The sequence below is a fragment of the Garra rufa genome, chromosome 15, assembly GCF_049309525.1.
Source record: "Garra rufa chromosome 15, GarRuf1.0, whole genome shotgun sequence".
In the NCBI taxonomy this organism is placed as follows: Eukaryota; Metazoa; Chordata; class Actinopteri; order Cypriniformes; family Cyprinidae; genus Garra; species Garra rufa.
In genome coordinates, this window is record NC_133375.1 from 26,918,181 (window position 1) to 26,939,525 (window position 21,345).

Consider the following 21,345-nt stretch of genomic DNA (forward strand, 5'->3'; position numbering starts at 1 on the left):
CCTGAACGTGCCAATGAGAAGTAGGGCAGATATTTGTTTTGGTTTAGTTTGATTGTGCGATCTTTCCAGTTTTTCATTTTGAATTATGCGAACATTGCTCTGAAATATTCTCTTAGAATTTTTTAATTTTGGTTTGGTTTGGTTTGATTGTGCGAGTTTTTCATTCTTAAATATTATGCAAACATTGCTCTGAAATACTCTCCGAGCATCTATTTGGTTTTGTTTAGTTTCATTTGGTGTGTTATAGTTTGGTTTGATTATGCAATCTTTCCAGTTTTTAATTTTTAAGCATTATGGAAATGTTGCTTTGAAAGCATTTGTTTTGGTTTGTTTTCTTTTGTTGTGGTTTAGTTTAGTTTAGTTTAGTTTAGTTTAGTTTAGTTTAGTTTAGTTTAGTTTAGTTTACGATCGTTCCGTTTTTTTTTTTTTTTAACATTGCTCTGAAATATTCTCTAAGCATTTGCTTCATTTTGTTTTATTTTCCTTTTCGTTTAGTTAGGTTTGATTATGCGATCATTCCAGTTTTTCATTTTTAAATATTATGCGAACGTTGCTCTGAAATATTTTGTGAGCATTTGTTTTGTTTTTGGTTTGGTTTGATTATGCGATCACTCCAGTTTTTCATTTTTAAATATTATGCAAACATTGCTCTGAAATTTTCTCAGAGCATTTATTTTGTTTTTGTTTAGTTTTTTATTTTCATTTCATATTATTTCATTTCAGTTTGGTGTGATTGTGTGATCTTTCTAATTTTTAATTTAATTTAAACATTATGGGAATGTTGCTTTGAAATTGTCTGAGCATTTGTTTTAGTTTGTTTTCTTTTGTTTTGGTTTGGTTTGATTATACTGTCTTTCCAGTTGCTGTAAAATATTCTTTGAGCTTTTGTTTTGTTTTATTTCATTTGGGGTGTTTTGTATTTTGATTATGGAATCTTTCCAGTTTTTCTTTTTTAAACATTACGGGAATTTTTGTTTGAAATATTGTCTGAGCGTTTGTTTTGGTTTCTTTTCTTTTCTTTTGTTTTAGTTTAGTTTGGTTTGATTAAGCAAACGTTCTAGTTTATAATTTTTAAACATTATGCGAACATTGCTCTGAAATATTCTCTGAGCATTTGCTTTGTTTTGTTTTTTCGTTTTGCATTGGTTTGATTGTGCAATCTTTCCAGTTTATCATTGATTATTTGGGTTGATCCTCTCTTGAATGTGCCAATGAGAACTAGGGGAGATATTGTAATTTTTAGTTATTTTCATGTGTTGACTTCAGATGATTTGAAATATAGCACACGGGTCATATGAGACTTTATTGTGCTTTTTTGTAATGCTGAAGCTCATTCACTTTCTTTATTTGGAAAAGAGCTCCCACAATATTCTTCAGAAATTCAACTTTTATGAAAGAAAGTCAGTCATGTGGGTTTCAAATACAGTAAAAATGATGAAAATAGTTTTTTTGGGGGGTGATCTATTGTGTTCCTTTCAAAGCATGAGCTTTATTTTAGCTCTAAAGAGGAAACAGCTGAAACAGAGCTGCATTATTCACCAGTTCCTCCTACTCTAGGAGAATGATGAAATCAACCCTAAATTCTCTTTCTTTCACTCAGCAGCCTGGCACGGTCTTGCCATGCTTCAGGCACATCAGTTTTTATTAGTTTCTAGGTCTTTCCGGTGCAGTTTCAACATGTGAATTTCTTTGGATACTTTCTTTCAGAGGCATCGGGCAGAGCGTGTGCAGCATTCTCGTGACCTGCGTGTGATTGAGGCCTATCGTGAGCGCTGTAAAGCACAGGAGATCACCAACATGCTCTCTCAGGCCATCACTACCAAACACACTCTCTACGCCACGCTCGGAACGGCCGAGTTCTTCGAATTCGTGCTCAAGAATCCATTCAACGTTCCCCAGACAATCACCATTGAATGTGATGACCCAGAGCTCAGGTAAGATATATTATGCCTTTGAACGCAATACATCAGTAGTTATAAAACTTTTCAAGTACCAACTTTGATCAAATATGAACATTGATATACCACCTAGACACCCTGACACCCTTTTTAAACCTGTAAAAGAACCCTATTAAAGCAACAGTCTGGCAGAACTTTACTTTCAGCTGAATCCAGTGTCAAAAGCAGGTCACTCGTCGGCACCGATAGCCTTGTGAGCGGCGTGCCGACATACAGCACTGTTGCACTACGGACGCCCCGTGTTCGAATCCCGACTCGAGGACCTTTCCTGATTCCACCCCCTATCTGTCTCCCACTTCGCTTCCTGTCATTCTTGATCTGTCCTATTACAATAAAGGCAAAAATGAAAAAAAAAAAATATTTTTTTTTTTGTTTGTTTGTTTGCTTTTCTTTTCTTTTGATTTGGTTTCATTTGATTATGTTTTTAGTTTTTCATTTTTAAACATTATGTCAACATTGCTCTGGAATATTTATGGAATGTTGGTTTGAAATATTCTTTGAGCATTTGTTTTGTTTTGTTTTGTTTTGTGTTTTGTTTTTTGCAGTCTTTCCAGATTTTCATTTTTATGCGAATGTTGCTCTGAAATATTCTCTGAGCTTTTGTTTTGGTTTGGTTTTGTTTCATTTCGTTTGGGGTGTTTTGGATTGGTTTGATTGTGCAATCTTTCCAGTTCTTTTTATTTTTAAACATTATGGGAATGTTGCTTCGAAATATTCTCCGAGTATTTGTTTTGTTTTGGTTTTGTTTAGTTTCGTTTGGTTTCTTTTTAGTTTGATTTGATAATAGGATCTTACCAGTTTTTTTTTTTTTTTTTTTCATTTTTAAACATTGTGGGAACATTGTTCTAAACTATTCTTTGAGCTTTTGTTTTGTTTTGGTTTCATTTCTTTTGGTGTGTTTTGGTTTGGTTTGATTGTATGAACTTTCCAGTTTTTTATTTTTAAACATTATGAGAAATGTTGCTTTGAAATATTCTCTGAGCATTTGTTTTGCTTTGGTTTGGTTTGATTACGCAATCTTTCCAGTTTTTCATTTTTAAACATTATTGGAATGTTCTCTGAACATTGTTTTTTTAGCTTTGCTTTTCTTTGCTTTGATAATGTGATCTTTCCAGTTTTAGCATTTTTAAACATTATGTGAATGTCTCTTAGCAAATTTTTTTTAAACATTATGGAAACTTTGCTTTTAAATATTCTCTGAGCATTTGTTTTATTTTGTTTTCTTTTGGTTTGGTTTGGTTTGAATATGGAATTATGGAAATTATGGAAAATATGGAATTATGGAAATGTTCCTTTTAAATATTCTCAGAGTATTTGTTTTCTTTTGGTTTAATTTGGTTTGGTTTGATTATGCAACCTTTCCCGTTTTTCATTTTTAAACAATATGGAAACATTGCTTTTGAACTCATTTTTTTAATTCTCTGAGCATTCTGAAATAAGTAGTAACATACAAAAAATTTGAATATCTAACTAAAATGTTTGGCCTTTAGTCTCTTACTCGTTAATACAGTAATAATACAGTTAATACCATTAGTAATTTCTGTCAGAATGACACTGTTATGAAAAATCATATGAGAGTATGACAATACAAACACTACGTGCTGAAAATACTTTAATACATTCTCAGTACAGTATGCAAATGCCCTAAGAAAACTGCCTTAATGTTAATATGTACATACAGTAGTAAGCCTATACTTTAATCACACTCAGCAGGCACTGTGTCCATTCAAAGATCAAATAAAGCCTTTGCCTCTGGCATTACAGCCCTGTAAAAAAAATTATGCCTAGATCAATGTTTCGTTCACGTGTGAACAGCCTTGTCTGAAATGAACATCTGAATGAATGAGTTTTCCTCAGCGGGGCGTTACAGGGGCCAAGAGCTTCCCTGGGGGTAGGAAAATAACACTGAATAAATAATCAATTCCCCCCATTCAAGCTTATTTTAATTGCAGCGTGATGTAAAATATCTTCCCCTGTCTAGGTTTCCCACGTGAAGCTCTAGATTCACAATCCAGGATTATACCACACTAAATATGAGTTTTCTGCAGGCCACACACTCCATCATGATAAACAAAAGCCAAGAAAGTGAGAGAGAGAGAGAAGTTAGGAGGACGAGGTAGAATAAATTACAGCATTAACACCCCTGCAACTCTCAGCGTTTAATTAGGAAAGACATTAGTAGCCTAAACTCCACACACACACGCTGTGCTTTAGGACAAGATAAATATTCTCCACCGCCTCTCTCCTTAAAAGTATGGTTGCATGGCAAACGTCTTGCCAGTTTGCATTGTTTTGTGGCACAAAACCGAAGCACTTTGTGATGTGTCATGGAGGTAACTGCTCACCCAGGAGCGATGTGTTTGTCTGTGCGTGAACCCTGTGAGTCAGTCCAAAGCACTCTTGTATGCACAGAGCTCTGCCAGGGAAACAAATACCTGAGATCTGGGGTTTGCGTTTGTATGTTTGTGTTGAATTGATGCGCTCTCTTCCATTGCAAAGGATATGTCAGGCCTGTGTTTGTATTGCTGATGTATGCCACAAAGCCAACCTTATAAAGTCACCTCTCTCTTTCACTTTTACTGAAAAGATTGTTTCTTAGCTGTACTTGCGCATTATATATGGACAAGCTGAACCAATGGAGCGGCAGGTTAGAGGATATGCCAGATTTCAGCGGAGCTGCTCTATTCTTTCTGCCTAATTCATTTCATCCTCACAGGTCAGGTCTCGCAGCTCATAATTTGTTTTCAGTCCTCTGAAGCAGTTTTTTTAGTTATACTTCAGCTGAATTGTATTATCTCTCTCCTTTTCTCTCTCTTTAAGAATTGAAAGTACTTGGTTTGATTGTTTGTTTTGTTTTTTTATTAAGCCATCAATAGAAACACAAAATGAACAAACAATTTGCTTTTATACACTACATATTCAAATGTTAAGAAACTATTACTTTTATTCATCAAGGACTCATTAAATTGATCAGAAGTGACAGTAAAGACTTTTAGATTATTACAAAAGATTTATATATTTTTGAAAAATGCTTTTAAACTTTCTATTCATCAGAGATTACTGAGAAATATTAAAATATTAAACATTAAATTACACCCTTGCCATCACATGAATATATTACATGTTAAAATATATTTTAAAAGAAATTGTAATAATATTTCACAATATTACTGTTTTTACTGTATGTTTGATCAAACAAAGGCTGCCTTGGTGAGCAAAAGGGGCCTCTTTTTAAAAAAATGATAAAGGAGTAGTTTACCCAAAAATGAAAATTTTGTTATCGTTAAAGAAGAAGTTTACTTCCAGAACAAAAATTTACAGATAATTTACTCACCCCCGAGTCATCCAAAATGCTTCAGATGTAAAGAAATTATGTTTTTTGAGGAAAATATTTCAGGAATGTTCCCTATATAGTGGACTTCTATGGTGCCCATGAGTTTGAACTTCCAAAATGCAGTTTAAACGCAGCTTCAAAGGGCTCTAAACGATCCCAGACGAGGAAGAAGGGCGAAACCACCAGTAGGTGGCAGCAAGTGTTAATGAGTGAGTCATTGAGATTCAACCGATTCATTTGAATGGCTAATTCATTCAGGAACAAAGGATTTGACTGGGTTAATGAGTGAATCACTGAATCATTTTTATTAACTGATTTGTTCAAAATGCTGATTTATTCAATAGGTAAACACCATCCATTGCTCAGAGACCCAAAACAGTGCTGTGATCTTTGTTTGGAACTATTGTCATTGGCAAAATTGAGCAAAAACAAGCAATATTATGTCTAAAATGTAAGTCACTAATTGCATGAGCAAAGGTGTATTAAGGAACTCTAACTTGCAAGCACCACCACTTTCGTCAGACATGATTTCCTGCAGTGCATGTTCTTCTGACTTCTGACTGTTTTGTAGTAAGTAACGAATATGCTTCGGGGAAATGTATCGGAGTAAAAGTATACATTTTAATTAGGAAATGTAGTGGAGTAAAAGTTGGCTGAAATATAAAAAGTCAAGGAAAGTACAGATACTCCCAAAAAATACTTAAATACTTTAATGAAGTATTATTACTTTGTTACGTTACTCCACTGAATTTGAGTTTTTTCAACATACCCTAAGGGCCTGTCCACACGGAGACGCGTTTCGCTGTATACGTATACATTTTTTATCATATTGGCGTTTCGTCCACACGGATCTGTCGTTTTAGGAGACTGAATCCTCTATTTTTTGAAACCGGGTCCCAAAGTGGATAAATCTGAAAACGACACCCTCGCGGTTTCGTGTGTACAGCCAATACGTATATTTTTTGAAACTATGATGTCATCACATCACGTGTCGGCTGCATCACACGTAACAGCAACAACAATAATGGCGGACTACATGATTGCGTTCGTGTTGCTACTAAGCCTATTAGCTTTATTACAGCAAAATCTATTTGCTTCTATGCAACTGTTATGAGCAACAAGCGATAATGTTCGCATCTTCGTCTTCTTCTTCTTAGTTCATATACAGCGCGCAAGGTTATGCGCATGCTCAAATTCTTCTTCTTCGTGTATAGCGTATCTCTATGGCAGAATTACAGCACCCCACACTGGTCTGGCATATATACTACACCGTTTTCAGTGGTTTCGTGTTTACGGAATTTTTTTTTAGAACGAGGAAAAAAAATGATCGGATAGGTAACGCACCGGCTTCGTGTGGACGGAGCCTAACTGTATTGAACCGGAATGCACAGATTTGATACAGAGCTAGACAAGACGAGCATTCGAGGTTAAAAACTATATAAATTGTACATTTTTTAGAAAATAACCAATCGTTTCGTTAGATAAGACCCTTCTTCCTCGACTGGGATCGTTTAGAGCCCTTTGAAGCTGCATTTAAACTGCATTTTGGAAGTTCAAACTCGTGGGCACTATTGAATTCCACTATATGGAGAAAAATCCTAAAACATTTGTCTCAAAAAACACAATTTCTTTATGACTGAAGAAAGAAAGACATGAACATTTTGGATGACAAGGGGTTGAGTAAATTATCTATACATTTTTGTTCTAGAAGTGAACTTCTCCTTTAACTTACCCTCATGTCATTCTAAACCTGGCTGAGTTTCTTTCTTATGTTGAACATAAAAGAAGATACTTTGAACAATGCTGGTAATCAAACAGTTGACTGTTTAAGTTTCTTATGCTGGGCACAAGATATTTTGAAGAATTTTGAGGAACCAAGCAGTTGTTGGTCCCCATTGACTTCCATAGAAAGAAAGAAATACTATGGAAGTCGATGGGGACCAACAACTGTTTGGTTCCTCAAAATTCTTCAAAATATCTTCTTTTGTGTTCAACATAAGAAACTTAAAGAGGTTTGAGGTTACTTTAAGCTCAAAGCATTCTGTCATCACTCAACTTTGGGTTTTCTATTTACCATGAGAGAAAACATTGAAATAATCTAAACTAAACTAATTTAGCAATTTGTAGTCCCCCTAACCAGAAGCCATGTTTGTTTGTGTATACTTTGAATTATGGCTAGACTTACTGTGAGCAGTTATAATGCCAGGTCATATTTCCTATTTAGGCCTGATAACATTTCAATTTACTTTTCTCTCATTATCATCCTTTTCCCTCGGTTTTGCAATACCATTTTATAAGAGTTCCTTGCATATATGCTTCTATATGAAAGAAAGGCAAATGGGCTTTGCTTTTGTTCAAGTAAGTATACTTTTATTCCACCTGCCTGGCTGTCTGTTATTAAAGAGAGAATGTGATTGAATTTTCCGAGACTTCATGTCTCCTGTAGTGTATACAGTACAAAAGAGTTTTTACACCTCTAAATTCTTTCTTTCTTTTTTTTTTTCATTTTTGGCGAATGATCCCTTCTCGGGCCCGGAGGTAGTGCCTTTGATGTTTCAAATGCCCTTTTCCTATATATATTTGTGCATGAAATTTGTCTCTATGAAACAGAAAGTAATATTTCACACCCAGTGTGTGTTATCTTTAAACCGTACCCTCCCAGGAGTTTGAGTTCTGTGAGGGCTTATGTTTGACTGTATCATGCATACTCAAATACTCTTTTTCATTGCCAATAAAATACTGCTGGCAAGGCAAAGAAAGTCCTCAAGCTGTTCTTTTCTTCTCCTCTCTGGCTCTCTCTCTTTGCTGTTTTTCATCTTTCTCTTTTTATCCCACAGTGTAATCGTGAAAAGTGAGGAGTGGAGATATTTCAAGGAGTTGACGAAGACTCTGACTCCTTTAGAGGAGGAGATGTTTCACCTAAAGGAGAGCACACTGGCTCCACAGGTTTACCTGCGGCCCAGAGAAAGCATCCATGTCCCCTTCAAGTACCAGACCTTCATCTGTGGTCACACCTTCCCTATTCAGGTAAATCTAGGAGGAACTCTCTCAGACATATACTCAGTGTTCATTGTAACATTTTTTTTTGTTCTTGTGTTTTTAAAAGTACTTTTCACCCCAAAATTTCTATTCATAATAATACTAATAAAATTCTGCATTGTTCTGAGTTTTGTTTTGTTTTTAAATGTACTTTTCACCCCAAAGTTTTGTTTTAGTGATACTACTAATTGTTGTTGTTTTTTTTTTTTATTTTGCCTTGTGTCATGTTTTGTTTTGTTTTGTTTTGTTTTGTTTCATGTTTTGTCTTGTTTTTTAAATCCATTTTTCACCTCAGTAATAGTGATAATTGATGAAGAGAAAGTTCAAAAGGACAGCATTTATCTGAAGTGTATTTTTTTATGTAGTAACAACGTGAAAGTCTTTACTGTCACTTGTCTTATTCAACTTGTTTATTTTTTGTTTTGTTGTTTCGTTTTGTTTTGTTTTGTTTTGCTTTGCTTTGTTTTATCTTTTGGTAATAATGTGAAAGCTGTTTATATTTGTCTCATTTGATTTTTTTTTTTTTTTTTTTCATGTTTTGTCTTTTTGTTTTTTTTGCTTTATTTCATATTTATAGAATTTGTGTTGGGGGTTTTAAATACATTTTTGGTTTTGTTTCATGTTGTTTCATTTTGTTTTGTGTAATTCTGCTATTGCATATGGTACACTTAACTGGAAACGCTTCAGGAATGTCGAAGTCGTCATCTGATTAGTTGAATTTGACCGGAATTCCGGGAGACGCGAGTGTCGCGTTTATTTTCTGTCCGCCGGGAAACAAATCGCAGACTGATTTACTCGGCATTTTGCTAAAAGGTGCTTATGCAGACGCCATTGTTGTTATACACATTTGCGACGTTCGCGAACAAATTACTGACTTACTGCTTGTTCTCCCTCTTCTTCGTTGTCTTTCAATGCTGGTTATTTCAATGACTGACTTGTTGCACGCCAGTCTGTTGTTGTGGGGGCATTTCCACGCACCGAAACGTGACGCTGAACGAAACGAACTGTGATTGGTTGTTTGACATGTCGATCAAACGGTCTTATGGGCGGGCCTTGGCCAATGAAAGCTGCCGTGAATTCCAGACCTTCAGCCGTCAGTCTGAAGGTCTGGCTACGCGAGACTAGTTTTTTGTAGTGCTGTCAAACGATAAATCACACATTACACATGTATATATACACCAGAGGTTGCATTAGACTTCAACATTGTCCGTCATTTTGACGGACAGGGTCGTAAAAATTCCGTCATAATCTATTATTACCCGTCATTTTAATTTTCATATTTTAATTATAATAACACATTTAATTGCTTTTATTTTTGTTCACATTTTCATTTTTAATCATGAACCTACAGGGCAAGCATACTGTATAGGTTTATGCACTTATTTATGAAGAGAACAGATGAATCTCAGTGGATCTTGCTGTTTTCAGCTCACGAATTAACAGTAGTGCGCATATCTAATATATCACAATAAGCGATTAAGCTCTGTGCTTTCTTACTTTCAATATGAAAAAGTCTCAGATTTCAAATTCTGTCTATTTCATCAGGAAATTCAAGCAATAAATACCGTTTTGATGCTCTTTAATGTGGCGTGATAGATCGCTGTAGTTTATGCTGGGTGCTCGCATGTGCGTATCAAATGCATAGCAAAAGATTCGTCGTGACCATAGACTGTAAAAAATATGGACGTAGTATCCGTGACGTCACCCGTAGGATTCTGAAGCGCTAATTTGAAGCTCATAGTGGGCGGGATTCGGCCGTCGCCATCTTGGAATCGCGTCATCGCGCGTCACTCCCGGATAATCAAAAATGGGCAAAAAGGCGGGATGTGGGTGGAGCTGGTTGCTGAAACCACGCCCGCCTAGAGTGACAGTGGTGACAGCAGCGGCAATCCCCCTGTCACTCAAGTGGCCACACCCTTAATTATGCTGAACTTTAAGGCTTAATATAACTTAAACCGATGAGTTATAAAAAAATTCACCCCCCTCACAGTTGACATGAAGGGCAAAACTAGCTATATAGACCAAAACCATTTTTTGAACCAGGCTGTAAACATACTTTTTTCTGCTGTAAAGTTGGGCATTTTAACATGGAGTGTCAATGGGATTGACTCCCTTTTGCAGCCAGCCTCAAGCGGCCAGTCGATGAATTGCAGTTTCAGTCACTTCCAAGTTGGTTTCACGAGGGAGACCGGAAGTTTGCCCCTTGGTCGTGACAGTTTCATTTTTGTTCTGTATCCAGTGCTCTGCTGCCACAATGGAGCGCGCTCGCCACCAACTGGACAGGGGTGGGAATTACAGTTACAATTTACAACAGATCACCCGCAGTTTAATCTGTCAAAATGACGGACAGATTTTTCCGTTGTGGTGAGAAATTGAGTCCGCCCCGGAATCGGGTCTCCTTTAGGATCCCGGTGGTAATGCCTGCTCAAAAATGTTTTATATTTTTATAAAAACCAACATACATATAATACATCTATTACAATGATGTAATTATAGTATAAAAAGTCATTTAATAACGTATACATTTGTAATTATCCACAATAATTTCTTTATGGAAAAAACGTATTTAAATGCTATATAGCACTATAATGTCTGATAAATAATGCACGAGTAAATCAATTTTTAAGTGGTTTTATTTGTCAATGTATATTCAGAAAACAAGAATAATTCACTATTAGTGTAAAACGCTGTTCTATTATGTTTTAAAAACATAATTCTACTATGCAATTTAAAAGACATTAATGGTCATTATAACGCATTTCTAACTATATAAAATATAACGTGATTTTGCAGGAATTGTAATCAGGCGCTAAAAATAATACCCATTAGTAGTCAATTGAACCAATAAGATCACTCTGGGTCCTAATGGAGACCCGATTCCGGGTGGGGACTGGATTTCTCATGACACCGTCACTGATTAAAAAAAATCTGTCAATGACGGACAATTTTCGGTTAATGCGACCTCTGATATACACACACAAGCATGTATATATTTAAGAAAAATGTTATCTTCATATATTAAATATATTTTTTTATATATAATGTAAATTATATGAATATAAATGTTTATATGAAAATACAGCATTTATATTTACATTGACAACACTATTTTTATTTAGTTTAATTTTGCTTTTGTTTAATTTAGTGGTTTTTAAATACCGTTTCACCTCAAAGTTTTAGTAATAATACTTCAAATTTTTTCTTTGTTTCATGTTTTGTATTGTTGTCTTTTGTTTTAGGGGTTTTAATTACATTTTTCACCTCTACATTTTAGAGATAATACTACTAATAAAATTTTCCCAAGTTCCCAAGAAGGTTCAAAAGGACAACATTTATCTAAAAAAAAGATTCATACAATGTGAAACGCTTTACTGTCACATTTGTCTCATTTAATTTTCGTCTATTTTTGGTTTCATTTTGCTTTTGCTTTTGTTTTGTGGTTTTTAAATACAATTTTCACCTTAAAGTTTTAGTGATAATACTGTACCAATACGTTTTACTATTAATACAATACATGCTTTTCTTTGATGAAGAGAAAGTTCAAAAGCACAGCATTTATCTGAAATTATTTTTATTTTATTTATTTGTTTATTTATTTTTGAAAGTCTTTACTCTCACATTTGTCTCAATCAATTTTTTTTTTTTTTTTGCTTCATTTTGCTTTGTTTAGTTTGACTTAGCTTTTGTTTTGTTTTGTGTGTTTATTTTGGTAACACTTTATTGTGATGGTCCCTTTTGAACCTTTTGTTTAATATCTCCTAACACTTTGTTGTGATGGTCTCCCAACAGACATTCTACTGACTATAAGTAACTTTGTAAGTACATATCAACTTATTCTAACCTAACCCTTCCAGTCTACTTATAATCTATTAACACTTTAATGAGAGTTAGTAGATATGTGCTGTTACTTATAGTCAACAGAATGTGTTGACTCAAAGTTTTAGTGATAATACTACTTATACATTTTTCCCCAAGATTCTTTCATAAAGAGAAAGTCCAAAAAGACAGCAATTATCTGAAATTAAAGGGTTTACTGTCACAATTATCTAATTTAATTTGTTTTGTTTTGTTTTTAAATGTAATTTTCACCCCAAACTATTAGTGATAATTCTACTAATTAATATTTTTATTTTATGTTTTTAAATGTAGGGGTGAGCGGGGCACAACCTAACGCGGGGTTAATTGTAACACACGTGGTTCAAATATTTCCACACACGCTAGCATAACCAAATTTACGGTATTTACTAGTTGCCATAGCAACACTATGCAGAGAAAAAAGATCACCAAAATTCAAAAGCATTTTGAAGATATCGCTGAATATTTATTTTACCATAGTAAAAGTACATTTCTGGCTGAAGTAAACTTTTCATTTCTGTTTTTAGTATTCATTTAAAGTTAGACAAAACTGCTATTATTTTAATCTCCAATTTGTTATTTATCAGTTTAGATAGTTTATTAATGCTTGACAAACCAGCAGAAGACACTAACCTGTTTTGAAACTCCAGTGGCGCAGATGGGGAACGTTGTAACACTGCGTTACTATATGCCCCGCTGTTATTAAACTATGCTATTCTATGACATAAGCAGTGCAATTTACACTATTTACTTCTAAGGATTTTGATAAGAAACCACAAGAAACAGGTGAATATAGGCCGACAATCAATGTTTAATGTTCAGATGTTATTATTTCAAGAAATGTAAAGCATTTTGGCTGGTTTATGTGTGTGGTGTTCTATGAGAGCTGTGTGTGGAGGGACGGGAGTGTTTTTCTTAATGTCTAAATGTGTTTCATTTATTTGTCCACATTGTTTTGAACTACTGTACAGCTGTGTGTTGCGATCAGGGCCGTTCAAAGCATTGTTGCGATATGTTCATTGTCAAACTCCAAAATTATACCATTTTTATTAAAAAAAAAAAAAACCTCATTACTTCATTTGAAAAAGTTAACACATGTATTTTACTGACAAAATATTTTAGTTTGTTGTGTATATTTTTTTTTCATTCGATCAGATAACATTTTAAGCTGTCATATGGTCGTGTTACAACGTGCCCCTCAGATGTTACAATGTACCCCATCTATGGGGCATGTTGTCACGTTTCACTTCCTTTCTTTTGAGGTAAATAACGAAAAACGTATACACAGTAAATATGAAACAAAGCGATATATTTGTACTAGACAAGTGTGAAAATAATGTGGAAAAAAATTGTACTCTGAACCCCAGGTGGATTTACATAAACCGCAAAATTCAAAAAGTGTTAGGTTGTGCCCCGCTCTCCCCTACTTTTCACTACTATAGTTTTATTTTTTTATTTTCACCCCATTGTTGTAAATAGTCTAGGCAGGCCCTTATGTAGACTCAAGTAAATCTCAGCTGAACTGCCCACTGAACTGCTGACGCTGATCATCTGCAAAAAATGTGAACTATTTAATTGTTTTCGTGTGTTACGTTGTTGTGTAATTCAACCATGAACAATGTGTCATCACTGAGAAACTGCATTTGTTTCCTCATTTCCCTTTTGCACTGATGAGACTTGGATTAGTTCGCATGTTTCCGGTTTAATTGGATTTGGGCTTGTTTATAGTCTGTAGTATTACAGAGGCACCCACAAGTGAAGGAGGGAGGTTAAAATGACTCAGAGCATCAGCAATAATGAAATGGATTAAAACTAGCCTCATCTAGACGGTCTAAACAGACCTGTCCAAACAATGCTTCCCCATCCCTTAATGACATTATTTCAGTGCGATTGTTCTCTCGCTCAATGCTGCACTGTTTCTGATGACTCTCCCGTCATATTGCAGGAGACGAAAAGCTTAAAGACTTCAAGAAGGCCACAGATGGCTCAGAAACATCTGTCCAATACAATTCATGCCAAATCCATCAAGGTAAGAGCTTAGCACTCACTGTACTGCTGAGCACACACAGGAACTCACTCTCTTTCTATACAGCCTGATTAGTAGTTGTGCAGTCAGAGAAGTGAGCTGGCACTCCTGCAGTGCTTCAAACAACCCAGACTTGGTCCACAACAATAAAACTGAATGGAACTGATGCACACCAAACAGAAGTTACATGCTTTTGCATTGTGCTCATAAATGTACACACCCCTTGCAGAATATGCTAAATGTTAATAATTGCGATCGTGAAAACTGTGTTATTTTTAATTTAGTACTATCCTGAATAAACTATTTAACATATCAGATGTTTATATATACTCCACAAGACAAAATAATAACTGAATTTGTATAAATTACCCATTCAAAAGTTTACACACCATTGAATCTTAATACTGTGTGTCATTTCCTAGATGATCCATGACTGTTTTTATCTTTTGTGATAGCTGTTCATGAGTCCCCTGTTTGTCCTAAGCAGTTCATCTGCCTGCTGTTCTTCATATAAAAATAATTCCTCAAGCTTTATTACATTATTTGGTTTCATCATCTGATCCCTTTCCAAAAGTGACTATGATTTTGAGATCCATCTTTTTACACTAAAAACAACTGAGGAACTCCTACATAACTATTACACAAGGTAAAAACATTTACTGATGCTTAAGAAGGCAATGCAACGCATTAAAAGTCAGGGGGTGTAAACTTTTGAACAGGATAAGGATGTGTAATTTTTCTTATTTTGTTTACAGACCCCCCCCCCACACACACACACACACACATTTAGTATTGCACTTCAGAAGCTACAATAAATATTTACATGTTTCCCAGAAGACAATATAAGTACAATTTACCCTGATCATCCAATTCAGAAAGTTTACACCCCCGTCTCTTAATGCATTGTGTTGCTTTCTTGAGCATCTGTGAATGCTTTCATCTTTTGTAATAGTTGTGTATGAGTCCCTCAATTGTTCTCAGTGTGCAAAGATGCAGAAGATGCTGGAAAAAACAAAACAAATAATGTGCGAGAACTGGAGGATTTTTCTGAAGAACAGCAGGCAGATGAACTGCTCAGGACAAACAAGGGACTCATGAACAACTATCACAAAAGATAAAAACAGTCATGGATCATTTAGGAAACAACAGACAGCATTAAGATTCGAGGGTATGTAAACTTTCGAATGGGGTCATTTATATAATTTCAGTTCTTATTTTGTCTTGTGGAGTATATATAAACATTTGTTATGTTAAATAGTCAGTACTAAATAAAAAAATAACATACCGTTTTCATGATCCCTCTTATTTTGTTAAAATTATTAACATTTAGCATATTCTGCAAGGGGTATGTAAATTTATGAGCACAACTTTATATTCATAAAATATGAAAAAACCTTTATATCTTCATGCGTCTTTCAGATAGACAGTGAATTGTTGTCTAACTTAGACCATCCTATCTTACTCAGATGGGTAGCAAGTGAAGCAAGTCTGTGTGGGGCGGTGGGGTGATGTGTTGTTCTATGGCATTGTGCTTCATTGTGCCTTAGGGCTGTTCCTGCCATATGTAGCCAAGAGAGACCGATGCCTCGCAGTACTGCTGACACACACATACACACACACAGAGGACTCCCATATCATATTTAGGTCATTTGGGGTCAAGCATTGCTGTGCACAAACTGACATCACCTCCAGAGGAGTGTCAATGGGTTGTCTTGGGCTGTGAATCCGACAGCCAGCTCGACTGTATCTCACGCGGGAGAGGTTATGCACTCAGACTGCAGATGATTCACGGCACTTCATATCGCACTACATACTGTCAGCGCTGTTCATTCACTATGGAATGATTTCAGATAGACTTGTCATTTAGTGGTAGACCTCAACCACCTCTGCTGAAAAGAGCAGCTTAGACCACCATACTGGTTAAAGGGTGGTTTTTGCTGGTTTGGTGATGAACTACAAAGAAATCTTGTGAGTTGCGAGTTAAATTTTGTTCAAATTTTTAAAAAAGTAAAAATATGTTTACAGTAATGCATTTACAATAGAAGTCAATGGAGCAAGGCATTAAACTAGGACAAATATTGTAATGAAACAGTTTGAGAATATAGCCAACACTACAAATCACTTCACAAATTTTTGTGAAGATGAATTCAAGTAAGTGTATAAAACAATATAAGATGCACACTTCTAGGATACCTTGCTCCAGATAGACATCCATTGTAAGTGCATTACGCTACAATAGATTTAGAAACTAATAAAAATGACAAAAACTTTAACTAAAGTTAACATGAAAGCAGAACATATAAAAATAAAATCGAATTCAAAATATTAATAAAAACTATAATACATATACACACAATGTAGAGTAATTGTGGTAATTGACAGCATATTGCTGATGCAATATGGAGGACCAAACCTGCAAAAATAAAATAAAGAAAGAAAGAAATTACTTGATAAAACAAATATAGTTCATTTGTAATTACATTTATCCTGAATTTATTATTTATTTTTTACTTATTTTCTGTATTTATTTTTACATTTTTATTCTTTTTAACTTTTTATTTGTTTATTTTACTTTAATTTATTTAAAAAAAATATTTAATGTATTCATTCATTCGTTTATTTATTTCTTTTTAAATGTGTATATATTCATGCATTTCTTATTATTTCAAATATACAAACAGAAAAGTCAAAAGACATAAATGAGTAAATAAATCTAGAAAAATAAATACATGTGGTAGTATATAAATACATACATTAAGTAAATAAGTAAAAAAGTTAAAAAGAATAAAAATAAATGAACGAATAAATGCAGAAAATAATACATAAAAGAAAGGGTAATAAAAATCATTTTAGGATTAAATTTGACTACAAATGAACTATATTTGTGTTTATCAAGTCATTTATTTATTTTCCTTATATTACAATTATTTATTTATCTATTTCTATTATCTATTTATCTATTTTATGTTTATTTTATTTATTTATTTTTAAATGTATTTATTTTTTTAATATACACAAGGAAAAGTAAAATAAATAAATGAACAAATAAATTAAAGAATAAGTAAAAAAGTTACAAAGAATAAAAATGAATGACAAAATAAATACAGAATATATAAAGGAAAAGGGTAATAAAAAATCAATTCAGGATAAAATTTTACTACAAATGAACTATATTTGTTTATATCAAGTCGTTTATTACTTTATTTATCTTCCTTATATTACAATCATTTATTTATTTGTCTATATATTTAATTAATTAATTAATTAATTTAATTTTTAAATGTATTTATTTATGCATTTATTTATTTATTTTTATATACCCAAGGAAAAGTAAAAATAAATAAATCAACAAATAAATCTGGAGATAAATGCATGTGGGAATAAAAAAATTTTAATGCATGAATAAAAATAAATAAATATAAAAATAAAAGAATAAGTAAAAAAAGTTTTAAAGAATAAAAATAAATTAAAAAATAAATACAGAAAATAATACATAAAGGAAAAGGTAATAAAAATAAATTTAGGATTAAATTTTACTACAAATGAGCTATGTTTTTATCAAGTCATCTATTTCTTTCTTTATTTTCATTTATTTACATTTATTTATTTATCTATTTATTTAATTTCTTCATTCATTTATTTATTTATTTGTAAACATTTATTCATGTTTTATATATATATATGTATATATGCACAAGGAAAAGTACATATAAATAAATCTGGAAATAAATACATGTGGTAATAAATAAATAAAATAAATAAATGCATGAATAAAATGAATAAATAAGTGTTAAAATAAAAATAAATAAATACAAAAAATAATACATAAAGAAAAAGGTAATAAAAAGGTTAAAATTTTATTATAAATGAACTTTAAGTAATTTTTTTTCTTTATTTATTTTCCTGTTGTTACATTTATTTATGTACTTATGTAATTATAATTATTTTTTTTTTATTATTGCAGTTTTATTGTGGTCGGTTTAACTTGTCGTGAACCCGGAACATTCCTTTGTGTTCTAGTTAAGCCGATTAATTAAGTTCTCCTGTTAGCATTTACCAGGAAGGCCTTTCAAAATGTGTGTAGGTTGTGACTGATGTGCTTGTCTCACAGGTGCTGTTCCGTGGGGAAGACAGAAAGCCCCTGGCAATCTGCCAGGTGGATGTTGAACCGACGCCACATGTGGTGGACCAGACCTTCCGTTTCTACCAGCCTGAACTCACCTTCCTAAAGAAGGCCATTCGCCTGCCTGCTGCCTGGGACGACACAGCAGGTGCTGCTCATTACAAACATCTCCGCCGCTGCAGACACACATACATAAATACACACACAAACATGCTTCAGTGTCTGCTATTAGTCCTGAACTAAAGACCCCATTTGTGCTCTGTCTCCTTTTGTACTGGCTCACAGATGGTTCTGCCACCCTCCATGTGCGCTGCAGCGACCCCAATGTCATCTGCCACACCACCAACCTGGTGAGCCAATCAGGAGCCACTCTTAATAGCAGCCAGCCAATCAGAATGGTGATGAGTTATTAATTAGTGTCTGCAGCTTTGTGCTGACTCATTGTGACGTCAAGGCTTGCACACTTGACTTATTTACTTTATATTTATTTTTCATACACAATTTTTATTTTTATGTTTATTAAAGTATTAGATTTATATTTAGTTTAATGGAATATTTATTCTTAGCTTCTTATATATATATATATATATATATATATATATATATATATATATATATATATATATATATATTATTCTTAGCTTCATATATATATTATTTTTTTATTTTTTAAGGCTATCACTAGACTATAAGTGTTATATTCATTATTATGTATGAATATAATAAGTATTATATTATATTACATTGTATTTGTTTTAGTAAGCGGTAAATGAATCAGATATTTACTATTGATTAAACATTTCAAGTTTTATTGAATAATTTTGATTTCTTTTTTTAATTTTTTTTAATAATTTAGTTTTTATGTTTAAGATGTTTTTATTTTGTTTCATATTTTATCTTTGTATATCTTCATAAAATATTTTTAAATATATTTATTTTTTCATACAAATAATTATTATGTTATTTTTATTTTTATTACATTTTATGTTTTTAATAATTTTGTTATGTTTAATATGTTTGTATTTATTATTATTATTATTATTTTTATTATTAAATATTTATCAATTTTTTTTAAATTTTGTTTTTATGTTTAACGGTTTTATTTCTTTTTCATAAAATTTTTATTTCTATATTTTCTTGAAAAGATCATTTTTTATATTTATTTTTTTGTGCAAATATTTAGTGTTATTTTTATTAAATAATTTACTATTTTTTTAAATGAAGTTTTTATGTTTAATGTTTTTTCATTTAATTTATTAAATAAATTTATTTTCATAAAATGTTTTATTTGTATATTTTCATAAGAGTATTTTTTCCATGCAAGTATTTATTATTATTTTGTTTATTATTTATAAGTATTTATCATTGTTTTTATTGTAAAAAATATATATAATTTTATTTTTGTTTAATGTTTTTTATTTATTTTTCATAAAATTCTTATTTGTATATTTTGTATTTTTTATATTTATTTTTTTCATGCAAGTATTATTATTATTTTTATTAAATGTTTATTCATTTTCTAAATCATTTAGTTTTATGTTTATGTTTTTATTATGTTTCATAATTTATTTTCCAATTTTGTTGTATATTTTCATAAATGATTATTTAGTATATTTAATTTTTCATGCAAGTATTTATTATTATTTTTAGTAAATATTTATTTATATTTGAATAAAATTAAACATTATTTTATAATTAATTTTCTTGTATTTTGAAACTTTAGACTCCAGGGGAACCACAAGACATTTTCCTGAAAGTACCTGGTAGCCCAAGTCCACAGATTAGGAAATTCTTCATCACCATTTTCACGTATGAGCACCTCTTTTTTCACCTTCTCCCTTATGTGTGTGCATAAAGTTTACTTTATCAAGGATTTTTTTTTTTTTTTTTGTAAAGTGAGAACCTGTTAATTTTCACTCCTCCAGATGCACGGCAAGGTGTGTGCGTGCGAACCTCTGTGTTTGGCTGTGTGTGTGTGTGTGTGTGTGTGTGTGTGTGTGTGTGTGTGTGTGTGTGTGTGTGTGTGTGTGTGTGTGTGTGTGTGTGTGTGTGTGTGTGTGTGTGTGTGTGTGAAAGCCCGGTCCCTGATTAATCCCTTCATGTGTGATTAATGACATTTGCTTAATCAGGATGTCTCATTTACTGTCTGATTGCATCAGATCATAATATTCATTTATTCATCAAAATCTGCGACATCTCTGAGTTCATAATCAGTGAACATGGATAAAAACACAATTTTAGAACCTGCACATCACACATGTCTCTGGGACTGGAACCAGTAAGAGTGACAGCAAACGTAAAGCAACACATATTAATTAAAGGCAGACAGTTCACTTGCATTATGCTTATACTCTGCTGTTATCCTGAATGCCATACTATAATTTATATAATATTTTAATTCATAGATTCCCAAACTTAGTTTTTTCAGTTGAACCCATTCAACCTGTTTGCATGTTTACAAGTTATTTTTTGTTTGCTCATGCAGGTAAGTTTTAAGTAAGTGTTGTATTTTGATAGTTTTAACCTGAATTTTATATTTTTATAATTTAATTTGTTATTAGCTTTTCTTCAACCAGTTTAATTTCCTCACAAACCTTCAGGGATTTCACAGACCCAAGTTTGGGAAACCATGTTTTAATATATGTAATCTATTATAATAATAATTATAGTAATATAATTACTATAATTGGTCATGAAAACAGAAAGCCACGCCCCCAAACTCATGTCATTGGTTGAGATCCTCAAACAGAATGTTTTTTTTTAAATAACTTACACCTACGTTTAAGTTGATTAAAAGCATTCGATTTAGTTTACAAAAAAAATATTTATTAAATATTTCTCATTAATGATTATAATTTTATATTTATCTTTTCTATAACAGGCTATTATTTTATAATTTTTGTATGTAATCACTAAATAAATCATTAATTCTTTACTGATTAAACATTAATTTTATAAATACACCAACAGTCAAAAGTTTTTGAACAGTGAGATTTTTAATTGATTTTAA

At 32.5% G+C, this 21,345-nt stretch overlaps 1 protein-coding gene across 1 annotated transcript in view; it reads left to right on the plus strand.

Annotated features, from left to right (window-relative positions):
* The window catches only part of nphp4 (nephronophthisis 4), a 239,143-nt gene that overhangs the window by 199,463 nt on the left and 18,335 nt on the right, over positions 1-21,345 (plus strand). The window contains exons 20-25 of the mRNA XM_073819843.1: positions 1,708-1,934; positions 8,130-8,319; positions 14,132-14,215; positions 18,324-18,483; positions 18,621-18,685; positions 20,059-20,144. Coding sequence (XP_073675944.1) covers positions 1,708-1,934; positions 8,130-8,319; positions 14,132-14,215; positions 18,324-18,483; positions 18,621-18,685; positions 20,059-20,144 — 812 coding nt within the window. The remainder of the gene's footprint in view (positions 1-1,707; positions 1,935-8,129; positions 8,320-14,131; positions 14,216-18,323; positions 18,484-18,620; positions 18,686-20,058; positions 20,145-21,345) is intronic.